The 26,038-nt window shown below is 34.3% G+C and overlaps 3 protein-coding genes and 1 long non-coding RNA gene across 5 annotated transcripts in view; 1 reads left to right on the top strand and 3 right to left on the bottom strand.

The window, feature by feature from the left end:
- Positions 1 to 26,038, top strand: part of LOC124454497 (collagen triple helix repeat-containing protein 1-like) — a 105,970-nt gene that overhangs the window by 23,670 nt on the left and 56,262 nt on the right. The window lies entirely within an intron of this gene.
- Positions 9,022 to 9,825, bottom strand: LOC124454499. The gene is made up of 3 exons (XM_047005305.1): positions 9,541 to 9,825; positions 9,383 to 9,457; positions 9,022 to 9,248 (listed from the first exon to the last, which is right to left on the bottom strand). Exons 1-3 carry the CDS (start codon positions 9,813 to 9,815, stop codon positions 9,062 to 9,064), a joined length of 537 nt encoding a protein of 178 aa, XP_046861261.1. The 5' UTR covers positions 9,816 to 9,825; the 3' UTR covers positions 9,022 to 9,061.
- LOC124454507 lies at positions 9,990 to 10,936 on the bottom strand. The gene is made up of 3 exons (XR_006951475.1): positions 10,848 to 10,936; positions 10,444 to 10,471; positions 9,990 to 10,196 (listed from the first exon to the last, which is right to left on the bottom strand). It is a non-coding gene; the product is annotated as an uncharacterized LOC124454507 (long non-coding RNA).
- On the bottom strand, positions 12,248 to 14,196 carry LOC124454489. The gene is made up of 3 exons (XM_047005294.1): positions 14,110 to 14,196; positions 13,851 to 14,019; positions 12,248 to 13,564 (listed from the first exon to the last, which is right to left on the bottom strand). The coding sequence occupies exons 2-3, from the start codon at positions 13,908 to 13,910 to the stop codon at positions 12,578 to 12,580; spliced, it is 1,047 nt and encodes a 348-aa protein (XP_046861250.1). The 5' UTR covers positions 13,911 to 14,019; positions 14,110 to 14,196; the 3' UTR covers positions 12,248 to 12,577.

The raw sequence follows: 26,038 nt of genomic DNA, 5'->3' as shown, positions 1-26,038 counted from the left end.
GTTTTCCGAAATTTTTATTTGTATTTTGTTTCTGGTCAAAGTGCCAGTGCCTTTGAAATCATAGAAGGGGGCCTTCACAGATTTCAGCTGCCCGAAACTTCCATTTTATTCATTTTTCTGACAATAAACTTGATTGTCTACTTCAGAAAGCAATTCTAGAAAACTATTGGTGTCACCAAATATGGCATAAAATAAAAAAAAGATTTAATCAAAATAAACATGCATCGAGATAAAATCGTTCGCCTTTCAATAAAAACGATGTCAACAAAACAAATTTTGAGAAAAGCGAATTGAGAAAACTATAATAATACTTTCCTTTATGAATAGTAATGTTATTTAATACAATTTACGTCCACATTAACCGTCGCCTTTTGGAAATCTCTTTTTAGCAATGTATTAGTAAATTGTACCCATAAAATATCCTATCTCTTTTATGCATAATGATTCATCTATTTTTATCAATGGTTCCCCTGTCTTATCAAGTTTTGTTTTATGTTGTTGTTGAACTCTCGCCTAGCAATCTTGATTTATATGGCGGCATCTCAGTGTTCTTTGATGAAACGTACGATTTTTGAAAGGATTTGTAATATTCTATGTTTTTGTCTTCGTGTTTCTTGGGATTTAAAGGTTCTTTATCCATCATTTGGTGAATAATTTCTCTTGCATTTGGGTTTGGTTGTGATAATCTTGGTTGACGTGTTTTGTCAGGCTTTGAAGCTTTGAAGGCGTCACGATAAACAAAATAATTAAAAAAGCCTTGCAAAGGGTTTACGGTGAACTGAAAATAAAATAAAGAACATCCATTCAATTTAAATTTAATTTTAGAAAGAAAGAATTTATTAAAAGTAAGGAATAATGATAAAAAATCATTCAAAACAAAGGAAAATTATTGAAAAAATTTCATCAGTTGAAAAATTCTTATTGCATAAAAAGAAGAAAATTGTGCTATTTAAATAATGTTCTCATTAATAAAACGTTTAAATTGGCAGCGTACTTTTTAAAATGTTTATTCTTGTCAGTTTTTATTCTTTATTAAAGTTTATGTAATGCCCTTTTATACACAAATTGAATAAAAAAATTGAATTTTTAGGTGCATTTGTTGATGTTTCACTTCATCTCAGCACAGCTCACCGCATTGTCAAGAGTTAATGCTATAAGAAATGTCTAATCATTTCAACCAAAAGTTGCTTGGAAACTAAAGGGTGTTTTGAACTTTGCAAAAAGCGACTCGTTATGGAAAATGACGTCACAAAACGTGTAAATTGCACAACAAAAACTTTGATTACTTGAGAACGGAAAGAGATATTGTAACCTGTGATTTCAAAATTTCTGCTTATGAAAATTATTGAAAGAAACAATGTTTGAGCAAAACTTTTACTTTTTACTCAAGTTTAAAATTGTTCGGCAGCATGTTTACTTTTTGAGTAAAATTTCAGTACTTTTATAAAGACTGTATGCTTTGGAATAAAGACAGAAATTTTGAGTGAATGCTGGGCAGTATAATCAGAAGTGTCTCCAGGGGGGGTAGCCCACGTTGAACCTCAGATGTTTTAATTTAATGTGATGTTTTATTAGCTTATAGTTTTATGCGATTTTGATATACTTAAGAAATTATATTAGCCATGTTAACTTTTAATGGAATTGTTGCGTTTATTGAAGAAAGAAAGTTTGCTTTAGATAAGTGACAATTTAACTTGGCGGTTAAAAATACATTAATAACTATGATAATATGATCGATCGATATAAGTTTTTGATCAAGTGACATTTACCTAATGTTTTCTTATGATTAACAATAACAATGCTTATACATGCATATACTATAATCTACCAATATATCATCAAAGCATTCATTTGTGTGTGTATTACACTTAAATTTCGCTTTCTAGAGGTTGCTGCTTCTTAAATTCTCTGAGAACAAAAACTGTGTGCAACCTTAAGAAATGGTATTTTCTGATCTTCTTAAGATAACCAAAGTTGACATTAATGTTCCAGTAAGCATAGCAGCTAGGTGGCAATAGATCGATTAGCAAGGTAAATCTTAAAAAGAATCATCTCCGAACGACGATAAATAATTCAAGACTCAAGCATTCGTCAATTATTAGCATTCATTGGAAACAAGCTAGGAAGATTAATTTAGAACAGGTTGTTGACAGGTTTATTTTAATGGTTTCCAAATAACCACAATGTTTTAAAGTGACACTTTAAACCGCTCGTAAAAATCTTAACCATTAAAAATAACTGCAATGTTTTGAAGTGTCATGTTAAGCCGCCAGTAAATAATTTAACCATTTAGAGTATATTTCAATTTGTCGTAGTTGGGTTATGTCGTGTAAATATAATTTCGATGTCAAACCATGCTTTCATTAGACATTTAACCATACAGTCTTGTAGCAAAGTTAAATCTACAAAATGGGATACAGACAATTTTAAAATAGTTGTTTAAAGACTTATTGAAAGGAAGTTTAATAATATCGTTTTAATTACCGGGTCTTGAAAATGGAATGGGTTGAAAATTATTCATCAACCTCTCTCTCAGCGTTGCCGAGTGAAAACATCAACAAAACCTTCGAAAACTCGAAATACGAAAAACTTTGGGAATATTGTAGCACCATAATACAGCACAAATCTCTGTAATAATGAAGAGATCTGTTTTCAAAGATCACCTCATCAACTAGAGCAATTTTTTGTTTATGAAAAAATCTTACGCCATTGCTCAATTGTTCGATGACTTGTTTTCCTGTGTTATTTATAGCAAGAAAAATATCTGGTTGTTTAACCGATACATCAATTACTCACTTCAATATAAAAAAGGACCAGAAGAAATTCTTTTTTAACTTTAATCCAAAAAACAAAAATCACGATAACATTAGGTATCCAGCTGAAAAGAAATTACATAAATTAAAAGGTCATCACAAAGTAGCTATAACTCACTACTTAAAAAACCTTTAAAAGCAATCATAAATGGATCTTATAAATATAAATATTAATTATGTTTATGCGACAATTAAAAAAAATATTAAGATATTTTTCCCAGTTTGCTGAATGTGTGACGTGTTCTATAAGCCATGTCGAAAAACAAAGAACATCATAAATTTAACTAACGTTTTTGTTCATATGAATTTCATTTCACGTTTTTTTTAATTTTTGATGAAGTGGTATTTGCGCATAGTATAACCAAAATTATTAAGATAAGCCCGTAAGCCTGTATGTCTGTACGTAGTTACATACAATATTAAACAATTATTGGATGAGGTTGAGGATCATATAAAGAATCATTCAGACCTAGGTCAATGTTATCTGCCGAAGCGAAGCTGATAGCAAAGCATATAACGAGAATTATTTGCTGTTAATTGACCAATCACAGCCGACACTGTTTACACAGTGAATATTAATATACAATATTTTTTGCGGATCGTGACCAATATGTGCATAATAAATATAGTTCCCTAGGTCTGAATAAGTCTCATGCGAAAGCAGAATTCAATAATTGTTTTATCATTCAACTCAACTAACTGAACAATTACATATCAATGTGAAACATTTTCAAAACAAAATTTTCTTTATCAGACCGTTAATTCAAGTTCTTCCGCGTTAAATATGTTAATGTAAACGTGTTCAAAGACAGCTTCGTCCAATTTTTAGTGTTTTCAGAAGCTCATGCACATCGCTTTTAGAAACTGTTGCAAACTTCACCATTGTTTGATTTTTTCAAACCAGTCTGTTAATAGAGTCAATGATTGTAGAAAGTATTATTTGTAAATATGAAGTCATACTACAAATATCGGGAATCATTTATAAATATGACGTCATAATTACAGATATTGAAAATTATATGCAGGTAGTTGATTAGTCAAAACATACATTGCTTGTAATAAATAAAATTTATACACTACCATACAGTGAATGATGTCATAATTAAAAAGAATTTTCGACGGATGAACTTACATCTTACTCTAAGTCGACGTTGTACTGCGAAAATGGATAAAAATAACATTAACCTTTTAAAACAAATTCGAAAGGAATAGAAAATTCTATCTCTCAATTTCTTTAATTAAAAAGGTCGTTAATATGTGTTGGCATAAAACCAATCTCCCCCTTTTTGCTTTACAAATACATCACTCTTTCGAATGGAATTGCTGTGATTTTATCATCAACAAGTAAATAGATTAATTTCTTCTTATGAAAGTAACGTTTGACATATTGAAAATAAATCCTGAAAATCATTAACTTTTATGCCACAATCACATATAATTTCAATTCATTTTTCTCTTTTATGAGAACGTGAAATTCTCTCAGTTAATATGTAATTACGATAGTCTACTCATCGTCATTAACTTCCTTTAATGTAAAGAGACAAATTAAAAAAAATTGGAAAAAGTGAATATACCTTCAAATGTCCTCCAACATTTCCTAATCAAGATGGTCCAATTGGAGTAAAACCTGGTGATTGGAGACATCATGAAAATGATATAAATGGCTTGAAAGAAATGAGATGTATGGGTGACTCTAACAATTATGGAGCAGATGCCAAGTGTGTTCGAGAACAATTCGCTGAATATTTCAGTAATGAAGGTGCAGTTGACTGGCAATGGGGTGCTATAAGAAGGTCAAAGTAAACATTGTTTGGTATGTTTGGAAAAATAAAAAAAATTGTGGGCAACCTGGTCAGTGAAATTCATTAGAATCAAAATGTAAATATGTTGCAAAAGATTATCATTATTAATGAAGTAGTTATCAAGAAAATTGATAATGTTTTAAGCAGGCTTGCTATTTTATGTTTTTCAATAATATTCTATAAATTACTGAACAGGTTTTCTTAGATTGACGTTATGTAGAAAAAAATAGTATCATTCAAATTCTAGTTCATATAACAATTGCTGAATTTTTAATTTGGATAATCTTAATTTTTTCTTGTCCATATCTCTAAGGACAGGCACTAGACTGTCACAAAACAAGGCTGCTTCATCTTTCTCATGATCTTTGTCTTTCATTTTGTAAACAAAACTAAGCATTTTTTCATCGGTATTCTTTATATGGTCCAGTAGAGGATCCTGTTCTTTCGTTTTTACTCCTTTTTCTTTTAACACTCTTTCCGACACTGTCGTCAGAAATAACAGTGCTTGAGCAGCTTCATGGTGCTGGTGAGGGAATTGGTAAAGGAGAATGTATTGGAACAGGAGACGACATGGTTGCATAGTTTCTTCTTGAGTTGCAGTGATTTCTGAATCCAAATTTAACAGCTCGATGTTGCTGTTTGTTTCAAGATTGCTGGTTTTATCATGCAAAAACCTCATGATTTCAAAATATTTACAAGTTGGGAGTGTTGATGCTGCTGCTCCAGATATTGACATTGCTTTTCTTTTATCAAGACATTTCTTTACAGAATCCTTTAAATTCTTGAATATCTTTTGGAGGTAATGAACAAAATGTGAAAAAAAAATTTGCTTTCCAAAATATTCATAAAAGCAAAATATAATCATCCACAAAAAGTGATATTAATCAACTTGCCATACCGCACACCATGTAGCCTACACAAAGATTTCCTGCGTGAACTTTCAACTTTGTAATATATTTATAGTAAATATTGTTATTATGGCATATGCGATAGTAGAATATGTCTTTAGCAATTATTCAGTGGTAGTGAAACACATCATAAAATGTCTACACTCATTCAAACATTCTATTTATTAGTCACATAAATTTATTGAATTTCTTTTTTAGCAGCTAGAAATGTAATCGTACCTTCTTGAGAAAACATTTGCGATAATGCATTCCATGCGTTCACTTTCATTGTCCTGTTCTTATAGTTTGAATCATTTGTATCCCATAAACATTTAAATTCGCGAAGGGCTTGCAAAAATAATTCCTTGTCAAACACTGCATTGTTATTCGGTGTAGCATTAAATTGCTGTTCTTCTTCCCGATAAACCTCGCCAATTATATTTTCATTGATCTCGTTCGTCACCATATTGAAAATCGAAACAAATCGTCAACATAATCGTCAAGCGCTCGTCGAAAAGTAGAAACGGTTTTTACTTTTCGTCAAGCGCTTGACGATTTTTTGACGATTTTTAATTCGTACTGCGCATGTGGCGCAGCGAATTTTTACGACGATTATCATAGACGATTTTTATGTGTAGAAACTGTGAGAAAAAATGACATCGTTGATCGTTCAATTTATACAAATCGGAAACATTGCAGCAAGTACTTGTTTATTTTGAAAAGATTCAACTGGATGTATTCAATAATATACATGCTTCTCCATCGTCAACAACACGCCTGGCATTTTTGCATGCCAAAACGCTAGTTTGTAAGTCATTGTGTCCAGCGGTTTTTGCACAAAATACTTGATTAAAATAATTAATTAATGAAGATGGCGGCTGTTTCTAATGTGCGATTTTCAGCAGAAGAAAAATTACATCAAGAAGACATATACAGCAGCGCCGTTCAACAGCCACCTTCCTCCTTAACAAAAGTTGAAGAGGCAATTTTCGCATTGCAAGTGACATGCAATGCGAACATGTGGAAATTGTCTCAAAGCGGTGTGTTGGGCAAGTGCAAGCTACGCTTCAACCAGACTGGAAAGTATGCAAACTGCGCAAGCTAGATCAATTTTTTTTAGAAATTTTGCGCGGCGGATTTTCGACTTTGCGCTGCGAAGCCATAAAATATTCGCGAGATGCCAGTTTTATTTTTTCCGTATCACACTCCATTTTTGATAGTTTGCAATTGCAAATAATTATGAAACATAACATAAAAGATGATACATGTGTATAGCTGTAGCTTACCTTAAGTTGGAGCTTGCAACTCTCCTTTTACAACGTGAGGATGTGTCATGTGTAATCACAAAAAAATGCCACTTTACCTTAGGTATTATGTAACGAGTCGAACGACCAACGTACCACGTATGTTTATCATTCATCTGCTTCATCGTTTCATCACAGCGTATGATACGATAAAAGGTAGGCACCAAATAAATTTGATTTACTGATGTCGTCAAATACGTCGTCAAAAAAAAACAAATCAATCAGGAACCATCTTTTGTATAATCAGCAGCCAGATTGTGGAGTAGAAGGTTTTTCAGTTAATAATTGTTTATAATCAGCAGCCAGATGGTGGACAAAAAAGGTTTTTCAATTAATTGTTTATAATCAGCAGGCAGATGGTGGACAAAAAAGGTTTTTCAGTTAATAATTGTTTATCATCAGCAGCCAGGTGTTGGACAAAAAAGGTTTTTCAGTTAATCTTTGCTCATAATCTGTAGCCAGGTGGTGGACAAAAAAGGTTTTTCAGTTAATCTTTGTTTATAATCAGCAGCCTGGTGGTGGACAAAAAAGATTTTTCAGTTAATCTTTGTTTATAATCAGCAGCCAGATTGTGGACAGAAAAGGTTTTCAGTTAATAATTGTTTATAATCAGCAGGCAGATGGTAAGCAAGGGAGCTTTTTCAATTGATAAACAATTACGATCTGCTGCCAGATTTGGATTGAAAACTTTTTGATTATAACTGCACGAAGCATACTGGTTGACGCTTGACTAAGGTTACAAGAGGAAAGGTAGCTTAGGGCGTGATGTTATGATGCGTTGCAAAACCTTGGACATCTCTCCTTCGTGTTTTGCCATGCTCGTCGGTCTCTAAAACAGGAATCATATGTCTGGACAAACCACGTTCCTTGTCCCCATTGATGTAAAGTTTTGCCATTTCGTTCAGTGCTGCGTCGCATTGAAGTACAGATGGTAAACTCCAATCAACTTTAGCACGATTCATTAGCACTTTTATGCTTTGCCCACCATCCATTTCTTGCTTATCCACCACCCGGTAAAAAGATTCGGCAACAGCCTCAGTTCCGCATTTCGCATAAAATATGTCAAAGACGAGACAAAACTCTTGGCCGACAGCTGAATAAAATGAGGAATCGTTATATAAAGATTCAATAACGGCCTCTTCTTTAAAAGAACGTCAATCATTTTACCATTGTTGAGCGTCACTTCGAAGACCTCAGAAAGGGTGAACTGCCTTGGTGTACCTTCTTGGAACCTAGTCACAAAGACTCCTTCCTCGAAAACCACATCCTGCAAGGAAAAAATTCCTTCGTCATCGAGAGAGATCTTCTTGAAAAAATTAGGGAAGAGAGTGTGTAGCATATCACCCCAAACAACGGCAATGAGTGTTTTCTTTAGACGCCAAAACACTGTGGATGATAGCTCGCTACAAAGCTCAAAATTCTTTTCAGAAACATGTGGCATCTGTGAGGAAAAGTTTACACATCGTCTAAACTCATTAGCTCCAAGTTCAGAAAACTCCCTGTTGTTTACTGGACTTTTTTCTTCCGAACGAAAACCGCATAAACCACGAAAAGTCGTCCAAAGTCAAAACACTTTGATAGCATTCTGTTGAGGTCGGAAAAGCTATTGGTGTAGCGAACATCAATCTGACTAATGACATCCGCAGCCAACTTCTCTAGATCATGAACACTGTCCTGCATTTCTCTTGCTACCCAATCCACTGGCACTTTACCGTCGCCTTCTCTAACGACAAACCAACCAGTTTCCAACTCACTTTGCCCAAAGCGGTAATCTCGAATTTCATGAACTCGCTGGCTTAATCTTGGGCAAACAAAGTCATCAGGATCAATTTTAGATACTTCCTCGATGTAACGTTGAATCTGTCGTTTTACCAAAGGAACATGAGAGCACAACTTCCAACCAGGATACCACTCAGCCTGCGCTTGCAGCATCAGGACGACCAAGGGCCACAACAAATCGAGTACACCAAGCAAATCATGGACAAAGTCTTGACCACATAACTTGTAACCCATCTCTTCTCTATTGTTGTGGTCCTTGAAAGTCTCGATGTACACTTCCAAACTATCTGCAAGATTCTTTAAAGATAGATAGCTGGAGCTCAAAAACCGCTGATGTGCAAATGCGTTGGTTACTAGAAACGGAAGATTCAAGTCCTTAGCAGTATGACGCGCTACGCTGTGCATTTTACCACGACTAAAATTATTGCAAGCCTTGAACTAAAAAGTCAACACTTTCAACCACTATGGCATAAATTTCACAAAATATCGTGACAAAATGTCGTAAAATCTGATACTATAATGCAAGAAAAATGCCGTATTTCACTAACAAACCTCTCATCTTTTTCATCGGTTTCCTCCCAACTTTCAGATTCACTGACACCAGAAACGATTTTGCACGAAAGTTCGTCAGTTGCATGTCCAGCCGTATCCTTACCAAGCTCTCTGAAACAATTTAATATTCATAATTTTAAAAAGCTATCACTGTATATGTAAAAGAAATGTATTATATAACATGTATGCAGTTTGTGATATTCGGTTATTTTATGGTTCACGCAGGGAATGAGCAATTTAGCTACCTTTCATCGACTTCCATAATTTCTATCCGTTCTCCCATTCCGTCGCCACCACACTTTTGTTGCACTTGGCTTGTACTGAAAATACAATTAACATAGAAAACATACACAATGTAAGTGCAGTTCTCAATTTGGGAATTGGGAACTTGATTTTCATTTACCTAGCCGATTTAAGCATTTTGTACGCCTGTAGCGCAGATTTAGCAAGAGGGGAATCTTCTCTAATAGCGTCATTTGCTAAGGTCTTTTCGCCCTTGTCGCTGTGAGTTTTTAAATGGTTTGCTAGAGGGGACTTGTTCCCTCTAGCAAGCCAAAATTTGCGTTTGCCTTGCCTAAAACAAAGTAAGCAAAAGCCCATTGGGGTTTTCTCGTGTCCACTCTTTGCTCGCTTTGCTTCTGGTCCTGTTTTCTGCTGTTTGCTATGTCTTTTAAACATGTGGGCTAACTGAAACTCTATAACACACAATTTTTATGGTTACAAATGTGTCGATAGCCAATCTTGGTTGTTTACTATTGTTTTTATAAAACCCACTGACAATGTCATGCCACTTTTCTTTGTGACGCAAACACGATCACTCTTACACACGACTAACATTCTAACACTAGATAATTGTTCTGTTACCTTCCTTAGACAGTGTTTGCTGCTTATTTTTAGCCACTGCTGCTGTCTCAGTTTTTGCACAGCCACTACACAAGACCTGGGCACCAAAACCTTCATCATCACCTGCTGATGTTGAGCAAGGCGGAATTGCGTGGCACGTTTTTTTGCAAACTTTGCAAAAATGGCTTCCACATTCCTTCTTGCATGAAACGCAAACTAGTAATTAGGCAACAACAATGAAAACATAAGTTAAGATAATGTAATGAACGTTTTTTTTGGTATCAAAGGCAAGCAGCACAAGTTTTTATCAACACACAAATGTTGGTTTGGTACTCTTAGTGAGAAGTGAATATTGTCGAGGAATCACCGAATCAGCTCCTGCAATCAACCAATGGCTGATATATATTGTGTACATTGTTGTTAGGAAAATTTTCGGCTATGCTATTGTAACGGGTGAATTTACCTGATTTAACTGCTTGAATCTCAGCCATCTAGTAAAAATAAATAAACAATTAGATAAAAAAGTTTGTCAAAAAATCTCGCTTTATCACCAAACAATAGCGAGCTAAGCCCTGTTAGTTCGTTAGCAAACAGGTTTTAATTATAAATTGCTTCATTTATCAATATGTTTTATGTAAGGATTGTGAATTTTATTTGCCTTAAATGTATTAAAACATGCTTTGTAGTTTGTAATACAAGAAATCCTTTCGTACCACTACTTTTAGGTTACACAAAAAACATAACTGTTAAATAATAACTTGTTTCCCCGGGCGTTTAGTGTTAGAAGCGTTAATGCTTTCAGAATTTTTATCATTTGTAATTTTGTATCAGTACTTTTCATTTTACTAAACCATTACGTGTACTCACCTTACAAATTTGAACACCCCAAGTTGGTTTAATTAAATATCACGTATCACCGTAGAATACACCGAAGAATCGATATGGTTTGCCTTGAAGTCACTTAAAAGAAAAGCTCGAAAACGAAAGCAAAAATGTAGTTAATCTGCTCAGATATCATATTTCTAGTCATCAAACGCTTATTGGCTTACCAACCAATTAACGGAACTTGCCTGTCAAAACAGCTTGTAAGATTGACATTCAACAGGCAACAATTTTTTTCAACGGAAACAACAGCCCTGCAGCGCACATGTGCTGATATTGCGCAATAATTTCTCGCGCTGCGCGGCAAATTTCACAAATGCGCAGCGAACAAGAAATTTTTTAAAATCTGCGCGTCAGGACGCGCATTTCTCCCGAAATTGCGCAAGCTAGATCTAGGTTGCGCAAGACATACTTTCCAGTCTGGCGCTTCAACTTGCAGAGGTCGACTTTGACACACAACAATAGTTCGCTGAGATTGATGGAACTTTCTATCAATCCAGCTAAGCTCTTAAAGGAGGAGTCACGAATTTGGCTAATGGGGATTCGTCGACGACTTGGTGGCAAAAAAAGCATCAGAAACCCATATTATGGGGAAATTACGAGGGTTACTCCGCATGCTTTTTTTGCTACCATGATGCGTACTGTTCGCACTTTGGATTGTGTTGTGGCTCCTTCCTGTTTCCAGGTTAAAAACAAGAAGGCTGAGGTGATATCCTTCACCTCCATGCGCCTTTTGAATGAGTTGCTTGTTTTGTTGTCTGGCTTGTCCAAGGAAGATGTTGCTGCTTACCTAAGGCGAAGTTTTAGCGGACGTCGCAAGGGTCAAACAGCAGCAGTTATTGTAACCGAGGTGAAAGACTTTGTTTATTCAATGATGAGCCTTCCAGTTTCTTATTTTGTACATAAAGACAAACAAACATAAAATTTGCCAAACAGCAAAAGAAGCAACTCATTCAAAAATTAAGAAAAAATATGAAAACAGAAACCCATATAAATAAGTTTATAATTAGTTAAAAATAAGTTATTAATAAGTTTATAAATAAGTTTATAAGTTATAAGTTATAAGTTATAAATAAGTGTATATAAGTGTGTTTATAAGTTATTAATAAGTTTATTAGTTATTAATAAGTTTATAAATAAGTTTATAATTAGTTTACCCTTATAATTAGTTTCAACCTAATTCTTGTCATCCCTCTAAAAACAAAGAGATCTACAAATACCTTTTAAATTTATTTCAAATAAAAAAGTTGAAACCTGACTAACAACTGAGCCATTTATTAGCTCTTGGTAATTGTTGCATTGCCTGCTTTAAAAACAAAAATAGGGCAAACTAGCACATTGCCTGCGAATACTAGACAGTAAATTTTTCAATGAGGACACCACACTCTGGCTTCTTCGAGTTTTTATTAAAGTTGACAAAGGTTTTAAAAATTAGTTAAACTACACAAATATCAGTCAATGTAAAATTCAGATAAGTATAATATATGCAAATTTGATTGTATGCACATGTAAAGCTTGTATGCTCTAACATGTACATATTCCGGTAAGATTAAGTTGCACAGATTATACTTGTCCAAACATGATAAAAGACTAAATAGTTTTGTTACATTATATATATACAATTACAATATTACAACTTACCCAAACAATATACTTATTTTAATATCTTTGTCTTCATTCAGCTTGTACATAAAATTACTTTGCTTTGTAACAAATCACAAAAAAAGCAAATGCCAAATCAAAAAGCAATTGTTAAATAATTGTTTTTCTGTAGAATGATTGCTATAAGCAATTACAGGGAGACAGTTCTCTGAACAATTAGCCCCAAAGAGCAGGAAATTTTCATTGCGGCTCAACATGCCATGTCCAATGTTTAGAAAACTTACCAGCCAAGAGCATGCTGAATCATCTCTTCCAAAAGGGGCCCCATCTCCACCAATAGCAACATGAAATGAGTTTGGCTGATTAAAGTTGAAAAGTTTATACTTACCAATGTTCAAATAAAATTCTGCAAGCTTAACAAGAATATCTTCTATATCTCTGTAAAAACCATTGACCTTCTCACACTTATCCAACCCATTGCACAGATGTTCACGAATACTAAATAACTTACCAATATCAATAGATTTAATGGATTGCATTAATCTATCATAGGGAACCAGCCGAGTGGTGGGACATTTAGCAACACTAACACGTTTAGCCCTCTTACTACCACATATCTGCTCATATGAGCTAGCCTTATAAACTCTTCTATACTTTTCTTTGCCCATAACTCCTTTGCTATAATACACAGCAATCGATCTTAACATATTCTCATCTGATCTTTCGAACTTCTTCAAATCTTCTTTGTAAATTTTTGAAAAAACCTTGCTCTTAAACTTACTGCACTTTTCTAATCCTTTTACTATATCACCCACTTTGCACTTATTCTCTAATGTCTCCAACATTCCAATGGCACCAGGTTTTGTATCATCTTTACTACCTCCATGAATGGCATTAGCCGCCAACATAGTCTCCATCCTGCGTGTTTGACCAGTGGACTCCACACAACCTTGCCCAGTTGGTTTGTTTCTTCGCCTAACAACTGCCTTCCTGCCTATGCTAAAACCTTTCTCCTCTTGTTCCTCCTGCCTACTTCCACCTTCAATGAACTCTGTCCTGATGCTATCTAACTCTTCTAGTTCATTCACCAATTTCTTTACCTGTAAAATTTATGAATACAGTTCCAGCACAAAAATGGCATACACATTCTGATATAAAATACAAGCACAAACAGTTCACACTAAAAATACAATTAAACTGAAATAGTACGCCTTGGCGCTAAATATGTCGATTCTGTATAAAACAATCTTTCATTAAAAAATAAGCCTATCATTACAAAATTCGACACATCATGTCAAAATATTGCATATGTTATTGACTTATTGACATAAGACAAGATCGAGTAAGCAAAGATCATTTCAAATAAAACTACTAAACATTTTTTACCTTATCAACAAGACGTTTAAGCTTCTGAGACACACATTTTGCTTTCTTTTGCTTGCTCATATTTCCTTCTCATGCCAATCTTTTGTTGCGCATGTATTCCCCAACATTGAATCGTTTGTAATTCGTTGCCTTGCGGAACGGCATGATTGACGCTAAATTATCCCATTTTCTTCAAAACAAAAAACATACGATTGTAGGAAGATTATTTATCTTACCAAATATCCAAAATTTAAGCAAAAGAATGATCGGATAAAGAAACCTATACAAGCCGAAGTTAGAGTAAATTATCAAATTTCGCCAACCGACGCCATTTCGCCAAAAACCCTCGAGCAACAAGCTCGTTTGTTGAAACCATAGCAAATGAGATATCAAAATGATCCTCTAGTTATCCTCTATAACACTCTTGTGTTCCCAAGTAGCTCAAGGAAAACGTTTGCTGGAAAATCAACGACAAAAATAAGGAATTTGCTGTTCGATAAATTCGTTACCAAGCTTCGAAAAATGTCGCGCGCCGGCAATAAAATTTGGCACATTCTAATTCTCTAATTTCGCGCACAAAAATGCCAAGCGTGCAACGTCACCTACGCGCAATCCTCCGCATTTCCTATCAACAAAGAGTAAGGAATGACGAAGTTCTGACGAGAGCCAACTCTATGGACATTGAGATTACCCTCGCCAAAATACAGCTAAGGTGGGCTGGTCATGTTGCTCGCATGGCAAACAATCGATTACCCAAACAGCTACTCTTTGGAGAGCTCGCTGAAGGAAAGAGACGTACTGGTCGTCCACTCCTGCGTTGGAAAGACTCTCTCAAATACACTTTGAAAACATGTCAAATTTCAATAGATAATTGGCAGCTCGAAGCGGCGGATCGATACGACTGGAGAGACAAGTCACGTAACCGTCTCAACAAGATGGATGATTTGAGGCGGCGGAGCAACGCTGTTAAACGATCAAGATTTCACGCTACCAGGAACGCCTCTACTGTCGCAGACTCGGGAAAATTTCGTTACCAACACTGCAACAGGATCTGCGCAAGCCGCATTGGCATGCTAAGTCACGAGCGCGCTTGTGGAAGTCAGTGAAATAGATGGACATTTGCAGACAGCCATCGTCGATTCGACGGGCATCTCTCTCTCTATTTTAAAATAACCCGTGGTATTCATTAAATGCGCAATAACGTAATAGTTCTTAAAATAGCCCTTTCAGATAAACAATGCGTACAATAAACGTACTGGATTAAATACGGCACTGTGACTACCAATCACGTTTCTTATGTTATTTGCCAAACGAGATACAGCTCATGCTTTTTTTACATGAAACATTTGCTTTAGAACTATTAAGTGTACATATCCATAATCCGTCGAAGGTACTGATCAGTGAATACAAATTATTTTTTACGATGAAAGCATTTAAAGTTTGTTAGTTGAGCTAAAGCTGACGTTACTAAAGAGTAAAAATTTAAACGATCGTCACCGAACTATAAAAAGGCTTTGGCAGAAAAAACAGTTTAAGTTCAATGCAATAATAACAGGAGTGCGCAACATAAATCTTCTCATATTCCCTGCCTCTTTTTAAAAATCTTCTAAAATGTGACGTCTTACCTGGAAAACATCGCACTGAACAGACAAAAATCGAGATTAAACAGCATTATAATTTCTAATATTTTTATATTTGATTCCTTTCTCTGTGGTTGACTTCCTTATAGTTCCTTGGTTCTGCAGCAGTTCGATAGTGTTTTTACGAGATATTTAAACATAAATATTTGATTGAAGTCGGAGAACAATTACGTAACGGACAATAACAGATCTAGGCACCGTACAAAACAAAAATTTGCAAATGTTGAAGATTTTTTGTGCGTGTTTTTGTTGAAATATTTTGCGATTTATGAATTATATACATTACCGTGGACTTTTTAGTATTGTAATATACAATATCTACTGAACAGTTTTCAGTTTCAACAAGTTTTTGTTAATAATATTGCAGAGTACAGTGTAATATATTTTGGTAGTCTGGTTCAGTAAGCAGAGTCTTATCCAGACATAAGAGACGATCACATTTGTGTTTCACGCTTGTGTTTTGCGTTTCTAAACAACTGATGCGATTAAGGCAATTATTTACCTGAAATCTTTTGTGGTTTGAATTATACAGATTATACTTTGGTATATCCGTTTCTGATTCATGTATACAATTGTTCTCGGTATATATTTAAAAAATTGGCTTTATTTTGCATGCAAGAATACAAACATTCGTTACAATTATCGATGTTGTTATCTTCCTCATGCAAGTATATTGCTGAAAGGAACAATCATGCACCTAATTTTAGGCGGAAATATGCTAGTTAAATTGGCGGGGGTCTTTTATGACGTTGATTGTTCGTGCTGAGACGGTTGCCCAAATTTGTAACATTTCTAAAGGCGTTGAATTAATTAGAGCAGAATAGCAGTCTATAACCTTACAATTTTCCCATTCACGACTACGAAAAGTGAATGATTTCAAACTTGAAATAGTTTTATTAATAAAACATAGTGTATCGTGAAAAGTTATAGTACTATAAAAAATACATTGAGAATCGAAAGTTGTAAATGAGAACTCCCATCTCCCAGTAGTGCACATTTTACGATTTTTACCAATTATTTTAAATTTCAATCCAGGGTATAGCAAGAAACGATTGCATTAGTAGTAATTCTACGAGATAACAAAAATTTCTACAACTAGTCAATGTTTCAAAGCCAACACATAAACAAATGATGTAGTGTATTTTATTTTAAAGAGGAATACGTGCACACTTATACGAATTTTAACAATGGAGACACTTTAGTTTTGAAGTTATAAACTTAGTTGACTGTTATTCGGTTTATGATTTGCAAATTGAAAAACGCACCATAACCTATTAGTGTTAGCTTTGAATACGTACAGTTTCATCTTGAATTTCCTCATTACATTCAGCCAAACACACGCACAAGGCCATGACCCAACACAACGTAACCGGTGAAACTTTCATCATTTAGTTGAAATTAAATGTCGTTTTAACCCTAAGGTGAAGTGGACCACAGAAAAATTTTGAAGAGCTTGTACGTTGCACTGTTTGTCTTCAATATGAACGGAATAATGAACAAGTGGCAGATCCCAGCTGAGGCAAAATAAATTTTGGCCGCTAATTTAAAATTTAAAATATTTCTATACCTACATCATTGGTAATACAATTACAAAGATTAAAATTCAACCAATCGATGGGCTGGATGGAATTATTTGTGTAAAAGTGCCTTGAACGAGCGCTTTTTTGCAAACATCACTGAATTTTAATTAATCAAATTTCTATACGAAATAAAACCCTTTTGATGACTTGGAAAATGTGGAATATTTTTGAGTGATTGAACGAAGATGTTGTAGATAAAACAATCTAGATATTCTTAAAAATTTCATGAAAGCATATTCCACACATAGGTGTGATAAACTCGAAATTAGAGCCGTTTTTATTTTTATTTAGCATTAAGGTCTACAATACGACATACATACCAACAAAAAAACCATAGATCAACGAATCATTTGTATTGTGAACAGAACCCCCTTTTTCTTCAATCGCTTATTTTGAGTGAAGTATTTCCTTATATACCTCCTCGCTTAATATTTAATGCCAGCGAATTAAGCCCAACTTCACACATTCATTGCCATCGACTCACTCAATTGATGCTAGGAAAGCAACGAATTGACTTCAATTTTGCTAGCTGCAACGGTTATCAATCTTTTATCGATCTTTTTATGACCTTTTGCTTTGTGCAATATTTTTAACCTAATAAAGGAAGTAGAAGTTTCGATTCTACTGAAAAAGCATTCTGAAACTTAACAAACTTTTGCAATCACATGCACATGTTAAGGATAGAATAAGCAGAATGAGAAATAAGTCCTGTTGATGCTCTTAACAAATTAGCATGTACTCTTCAATCTTAACTATTTGACGAATGATGCCCCAGAATAAACCTTCATAGATTTGGCTTATCGCCTCAAGTTGTTTTACAAATCATAAGATATATATAAATGACTATGATAGTACGTACATTCGTTAAATAAATTTATGAAACTTCTTTCAACAAATGCAGAATTGGAAGATCTTGCAGAAATTTTTTCTAATTAATCACGAAGACAATTCACGATTGACACTCACAATTTTCCTGTACACACAATACGATGACGTATAAACCAGACATATATATACAGCAATGACTTGAAAATGAATACCACTAAGTTTATCGAAACGTCAGTCAACATCAACACCAACTGTCATTCTCAGGAGTACACCAACCTGGACGATCTACATCCACAAACATAAAACATATTGATATTCCTATTAGCAATAATTAAACGTGTTAACATAAGCACGCCACTAAATTGTTCAACAAAGACTGCAGCGAGACTGTAACTTTTGGACTTTCCTCTTAAAACCTTTTTAAATACGTAAAAAGCATTTCTTTATCGTTCGGCTGTCGCATTATATATGCCAAACTTTCCCGTACTACATTATCAATATATGATATTTCTTGGTGTTTTTGATCTCAATCATTACAAACTACACTCAAATATATATATTTCGTTCTTTGAAATGAAGAGCAGATTGCCATACTTTTTTCGTATTTTTTCATATGATCATGCTAATGACTGCTTAAAGTGTGATAGACTGCTTAAAGGGTCATGAACATTTAAAGTGCACATACAGCCTTTCCAAATTCGTTGAACTTTTAAAGTTTAGACTGTGGAAAATAGGATTTCGAAGAAAATTTCGTAAAAAAAGCAGTTTTTTTGCGGTTTGAATTAGCTTGCTTTTGAGAAATTTCCGCGCCTATGAGAGGACTTAAGACGAGAGGTTTGTAACGTCATTTAAGGAACGTATGAATGCGATGCATACAAAACAACACAGTGTGAAATAACAATTCTTTATATATTGCTTTGAAATTAATATAAAAATTGTACGAAACATGTTGACATCCGATTCTAAGTCGAGTACAGCAACAAAAGCGGAAAATATTGAATTGAAAAGGCGGGAATTCGATTTAGAAGACGAATATCAATCGTCATTAAATGCGCTCCGAGACAGCGATGGCGATTTTGAGTACGGCCAAGTTGCTGCGTATGAAAACGAACCACTTGCTGATGATGAGTGGTTCGAAAACTATAATAGAGAGACAGAACAAGAAAGACGCCAAACAGAAGAGCTCGAACGCAGAATGCAAAATGAAGCTCCTCTTGATTCTTGGTAAGAAAGTTGGAAAATTTGTTTATTTATTGTTGCCGAAGCTTTTGAGAGATAACTTACTTATGTGCAATTGTGATAACTGCCGTGTTCCTCTCTTGGTTAATCCAAATGAATGTAGATGTTGCCACGAAATTATCAATTGCATGATTGAAATGCAAGATCATATGGTGGTATCCGAATTAGGAAGGCAGCCAAAATGCATCATAGAGCATCCATAATTTGATTCCATTTGCCTCAATCGATTGGCATAAAATTTAGATGCCAAACTTTACCAAAGACGAGATGAGTTAGATATCGTAAAGGATTCTTGGAGCAAAGGTTTGTTAGAATTAACAGTTAAATGCTTCTGTCTGGGTTATCTATGAATGCACATAGGCAAACTTTGTATTTTATGGACTCCTACCTGTTTTAATGGACCTTGTGTATTATGCCTTTACAGGTTTTTTCGAGTTGTTGCATATGGACAATTTACAAGAATGGTACATTGCATTCTTCAAGACAACTTTTAATTAAAAAAAACGAACACTTTGCAGGGTATGAAGAGGAGAATTTGTAAAATAACATAACATTATATATCATTTTAGGTGTTGTATGCATGAACCCAGCTAGTAGGGACTCAGTGAAGTGTGGAATGATTTTAGCCACTCTTGATGTATTGCATCTTCAATTCATACTTATTCTTGTTATACAAAACATACAAAATTACAATTCCTTTTCTTTTTATTCTTTCCATGCAGTCATCTCACACTTCACTGAGTCCCAACTAACTGGGCTCATACCACAAGCTCCAAAAAAGTGGTTACTTTTGGTTTTTTGGACAGTTGATTATATTTTTATGGCCTTTCTGCCAATTCTTGCACACAGTGCATCGAGGTGCTGCCCTGTCATTTCTCTGATCAGTTATTTTTTCTTGTACAAGTGATACTTAAGCTATATTAAACAATAAAGGGAGTCAGTTCCAAAAACAAGATTCAAATTCACTCAAAGCAAAAAATGCCTTTTTGTAAAACCTGGGTTAGTTGGGGAAATGTACAGCTGGCGTGCTTTGTCTTCTTGCTTTTTTTGAGATAGCTTCACTTTTTGATTGCTTGTCCAACATGGAATTCATTCGCAATGGAGCTATTCGTAATAGATCAACTTCGGCTTTTTTCAATGTTTCCTCATCAATGAGTGCTGAGCACAACACTTGATATGTATCTTCAACATAACCTGGAGTAGCAATGTGCAAATTATTCAAAATTTTATTTTATAACAATCATTTTTATTATGACTTTGATTATTATGGCATTTAACACATGGTATCAGGCAGTAGGAGAAATATATTAAATAACCATACAAAAATATTGAGCGACTTTTACATTTCTTACAACAGCTTCACCATTTATAATGCACTTTAAAAAGGGGAACTCCATTAACCTCTTGATTATCCTTGTCCAAATTGCTTTCGAAGTGAGTTACAGCATGGATATGCCTTTATGAAATATAAAATTGCATTCAATTTCTTGAAAGTGTTTAAATTGGCACAAGGGAATAAAAACTGTAATGACACATAGATGTTTAGGTGTTTCATCACACATGTTTCATAGAATACCTGCAGAACAATCCAAGAAAAGAGTAGCTGATCATTTTGGGTGCAAACTGGTTAAGAACTGAGTAAAATCCCTCCAATGCACTTGTTTGAGACATTGGAGAAGCTTTCATGATTCCAGCAATCACCCTTGGTTTACTTAAAGCTGCACACATTATATTGTATGATATAGAAACTAAAGAAAAGGCAATGAATAACAGATTATTACACATAGAATATTTCTTTTTAATAGCAGCAAGAATTGTTTAAGATTTTTAACCTTCATTTAGCCATTTGCGTGGTTTTATGTTGAAATCCTGAGCACATTTGTGAAAATAAAGGGTCTGAAAATTGATTGTGTTGGTTTTTGTCATGACCAAGAAAAGATTTACACTTAGCCACAATCACATTTCCATTACAAGAGGATGTTGATGTAGCACTCCAGTACAAATGGTTGGAATAAGGTCTTATACAGCTTGATAAAGACTCACATCCAGCACATGTTGCAAGTTTGGTCAGGACTTTGGTAACTTCTAAGATGAAATATAAAATATGTTTTAGATCAACACTTCAATTATTGATGCCAACAAAGGTAGTAAGTTGTATACTAGCTATATGTTAAATTTTCATAAAGTACTGTTTTATTAACTAAAAAAAATAATTACTTTTTGTCTAATGCCAAAGGTCAAAGTAGTGGGTAATACGTGGACAATTCTCTCTCATATGTTTGGCAATTTGTGTATGCCTGTCAGTGATTAACATGGAGATTGGAATATTGTGAGGTTTAAAAAAATCCATTGATCATTTAAATCCCTCAAACTCCATACCAGTGCTATTTCCAACTTCATTTCTCTACAAAATAGCAAATAGGTCAATAATTTTAAAGAAGAAAATCGCATAATTCAAAGAAATGTACCTGCACAAGAAAAAAAGTAATGATTTGAGGTACTGTGCAACAGAATGTTGTATATGCACAATATTTAGCACAATGTCCCATGGAATCGTGTTTTCCATCCCCAGCAATTGCAATAGGCTGTTTACATGCCATCACTTTCTCTATCAAACTCTCATCGTATTGTTTCCAGTAGATCACCAATGCAGGATACAGTTTTTCCTACACAAAATTTTAAAAAGACTTTCAAGCTTTTCATTTGATTGTAGTAATTTCTTTACATCTTTCTTTTACACTATCGGATACACTTATACACTGGTGAGAGAAGTATGTACTCAATGAAATGCATACTAATCCCATGTGCTGTAGAACTCTGATCAACTTTGTCGCAGAGGTTCCAGCAGTCAAAATACCAAATGACAATAGAAAATTTATAACTTTGATTTATTTAACAATCACCACTCTTTTAACATTGTAATGGTGATTGATAAATGACAGTTCTCATCCAAAAATTGTTACCTTTTAAATGTTCTTGGCTGCTCTGATTCAGAGTCAACATCCTTGTCACTAGATGTGATTATCGCTTTCGTCTCAGTCTCATATTTTTGTTCAGCACCAAGATCACTCTCTGAGTCTGAGTCACCACTAAGATCATTTGGGTCCAAAACCTTCTCAGCAGGACAACTATCAAGATCAACCACTTTGCTACTAGTTGATGATTCTTCATTGCTGCTGTTGTTGTCATACTCATCTATGAAATAAGATACTTCAGTAATGCGCAGCTACACAAGGTTGATTATGTCCATATTTCTTAGTAATTAACTTCAATAATTTTCCAGGGGTGCATGCAAGCTTAGTTGGTAGTATTGTAGAAATTGAGGTTATTAAACATGGCTGATCTTATTACATTGGCAAATCTTCTCTTGACCTAGAATCAAACATGAAATAAAATTAACAGGCCCATCATCTTAAAAAACACCTACCCATTGCAAGCTTATCAATATTAGAACTGCTTGCATAAGTTCTGCTACACTGAAGCTTATGCTTTGCAACAAGCCATAAGTTCCTGAAATGACGTTTCTCTTTTTCAAGTTTTAAATAATTTTGGCATTGTAATTCACATTGCACATCTACTTTTTAAATTAGAAACAACAGTAATACATATACAAAATAATAATTTACATTAACCCTTACAGCATTGGCGTAATAATCATATAAGTTTACCTTCTCTAAGACAGGCTCATTACAAGATGTTTCTTTTATTTGCTCTTTAGGTTCGCTACTCGTACTGGAAATATTTTCCGATTTAACCTCTCTTTTATAATCAGACATCCACTTTCTTTTTTATCTAAAATGACATATATTTATATACTCTTACACAGATTTCAGGTAAAAAAAAAAAAAAAAATGTAAATATGTATAAAATGTAGATATGCATATGTATAATTTTTAACGTACTCACCATTTTGCGATCTCTTGTTGTGAGTTCATTGTCATCTTTTCGAGGATAAATGCTCGGCTAAGCAACTATTCCGAATTCGTCTCGAACGAGTCGAGGTGCAAAATTACTTTCTGATTCAGAAAGCGAGCCGAATTGCCAAGAAAACAAATCTTTTGTGAAGTGTTCCGAGCAAACAGCGGAATTCTTTGTGAGGACCCACTTATCGCGAGTAACTTTCACAAAGTTGGCCCATCGCTTTCTTCTACGCTTAGCTTCGCTTCTTTCGTCGTTAAAAATGGTATGCGATGAAGTGAAATGCCTTTCTCCGAACTGGCTACGTTAGAACAACCAAAAACCACACATCGATCTGGCACTTTAGTGTTTGTTTACATTTATAAACAGTGTAAGTTGTTTTGGTAGTCAGGCCCCGTCCACAGGTATCCGGAGTTTTTTAAATACGTAGGTTTTTTTCTCCGTTTAGCCCTTGCGTCCACACGTAAACGGCGTTTTCGCCTACCAAAAACGATGCTTTTTAAATACGGCTTCAAAGTGGATTTTTTTGAAAACGCCGGTTTCACAACTACGTGTGGACGATTAAAACGGAGGTTTTCTAATACGATGACCGGGATGACGTATTACCAACTTTAGCAAAGACTACGAGTACGACTCATTGAGTTCTATAATAACTGGAGCGGCTATCTCAAGCGCGGCTTTAGCTATCTGATGACGCCAAAAAAATGGCGGATTTCGTCCGCTGCCGCTGAGATTTACCGAAATTGACCGCTTTTCCGAAAATTTCACAATTTCTCACTCCCTCCTGAGGAAAGAGTGAAGAAAATGTATTTGTGGATTTGGGATTCGACAAGCAATTTCTTGATGAAAATCACGATAAAAACCTACAATTCGTAACAGCGAGTCAACCTAGCTTTCCAGTTATCGGCTCCTACGAGGATGTATTAACTATCCATATAACTATCGACGAAAGAGCTATATGTTGGCTACACATCTAATGAATGCAGATATGCGTCGTTTTCTTACCAGCGTTAAACTTGTTTGATCGATTAAACTCTTTAGTCTATACAAAAAAGTATATCATAGTTCATCTCCACTGTGGTTCACGGGAGAGAATTTAGCTTATTTGTTATCATTGCTATTTTGCTTCTTTTCGTGGAAAGGCAATGGCTTTTTTCGCCACAATTGTAGGATTTTTACTTGTTTCTTTAAAAAAGTAAATATTAAATCTCTGGATATTTACGGATTTTCTGTAATTGAGTTTCATATTAAATTTCAAAAAGACTCAAGTCTGCATAGGCTTGGTAAATGAAAACAAACAATATTGTATAGAAATTACTTTAAGTAACCTTTTTGTGATGTTCTGAAATGCAACTGCATCAAATACTTGTAAAGTTGTAGCACATTTTGATTTTGTTGTATTGATATATAAATTGGGCAAAATGCAAATAACCATCAAAACCTTTATGCTTCCAATGGTGTTTATAATTCATTTTTAGTTTTAATACTTCTACCCTTCTTTTTCACTTTGTTTTGTTTTTCCTACATTTTCAATATAAGTGCACAATTTGAATGATTAACACAGTTTTCACTTCAATAAAAGATTTTATAAGCAGTTGGTAGTGCATTTTGTTCTCTGAGTATCCACATTTGGTGTTTTCTTCATACATGAATGATGAAATGCATATGGATATGTCATAGCAAGGCAATAAAACCAAATGAATTACATAGCTATAGTGTACTTTTATGCTTGAAGCTTAAAAGCTTTTTAGAAATTATAAAGTTATTGGATTATATTACCTCTATATCATCAATCTCATGAAAAGAAATAAGAAGCAAAATATTTGTAGAAAAGCTTTGAAAAGTGAAAAACATTTATTTAAAAAAGCAGCAATGATGCATATGATAAATCTCCATTCTGTACTCTATTAGGTAAATAAGCTCAAACTGTTTCTTAAAGAAATATAAATATATATAAGAAATATACAGTACAGTAGTTTTAAAGGTTTCATCACTGAATGTTTAATGCTTCAGTATAGTGCATTAGATATTAGTAACATTTAAACAACACTCAACTAAAATATTTTGATAAAGATATGACATGATTTAAACATTAAGTTACATAAAACCCAATGTAACATAAAACCAAATACAGTTTGATGCTTCACATCTGCATCGAGTCATCATCAATCTCAGTACAAATGTTTACATAGACACAAACTTTATGGCCTTCCCATTTTATATGTTGTGAATTGACATTTAATTAAGCATCAAAACACACATAACCTTTTTGCCATCTTTTTTTGTTTCATGAGCTTTAACTTCAAAGCATTCAAGGCATCATTAGTGAATCCATTGTCTCCATCCATAGAATTTGACCATGATCAAATTAAATAACTCTGGATAAGGCAGACAATAAATCAATTATCTTTACAGCATTATCATTTTTGAACACTCTGCCTGGTGAATAACATCTTCCAGTCATGTTGTCAGCAAATAGAACATAACAAGCTCTGCTCCAAATCATGGGTACTGTTGGGGCTGATCATTTCTTTTTGATACTTTTCACAGAGCAAAATGTGTGCAGGGTCTTTTTTGCTTTAGGGAAACTATTTTGCAAATAGATAGGTAAATTTACGATTTCATGCATTAACAAATGAGAGAAAAGTATGCAGAATTTTATAGACGAAAACAGGAAAACAGTATATTTGACGTTTAAGTCAGTCTTAAAAAATACGATCTTTAATATGTATTTTATGGCTTTTCAAGTGCATGTATAACTGCTTTTCAATCGTTGACGGACTAACAAAACAAACAACTACCTCACCTGTGAGAAGCGATATGTTCCTTTTTGTGGAAACTACGACATCCAACAATTGAACGATTGAAGTGTTGGCATTATAAAAGAAATGCCAAAAAAGAATCTTCACAGAATATGGAACTAACGATATCCATATTCTGTGATATCGTGTTAGTTTTTGAAAAATTCTTTATAATTTACTATAGATACCAGGGGGAGGTCGAG

Source organism: Xenia sp. Carnegie-2017, unplaced genomic scaffold, assembly GCF_021976095.1.
Source record: "Xenia sp. Carnegie-2017 unplaced genomic scaffold, XeniaSp_v1 HiC_scaffold_3, whole genome shotgun sequence".
Lineage (NCBI taxonomy): Eukaryota > Metazoa > Cnidaria > Anthozoa > Malacalcyonacea > Xeniidae > Xenia > Xenia sp. Carnegie-2017.
Note: the sequence above shows the minus strand (reverse complement) of the source record. Positions and strands in the feature narration are given on the sequence as shown.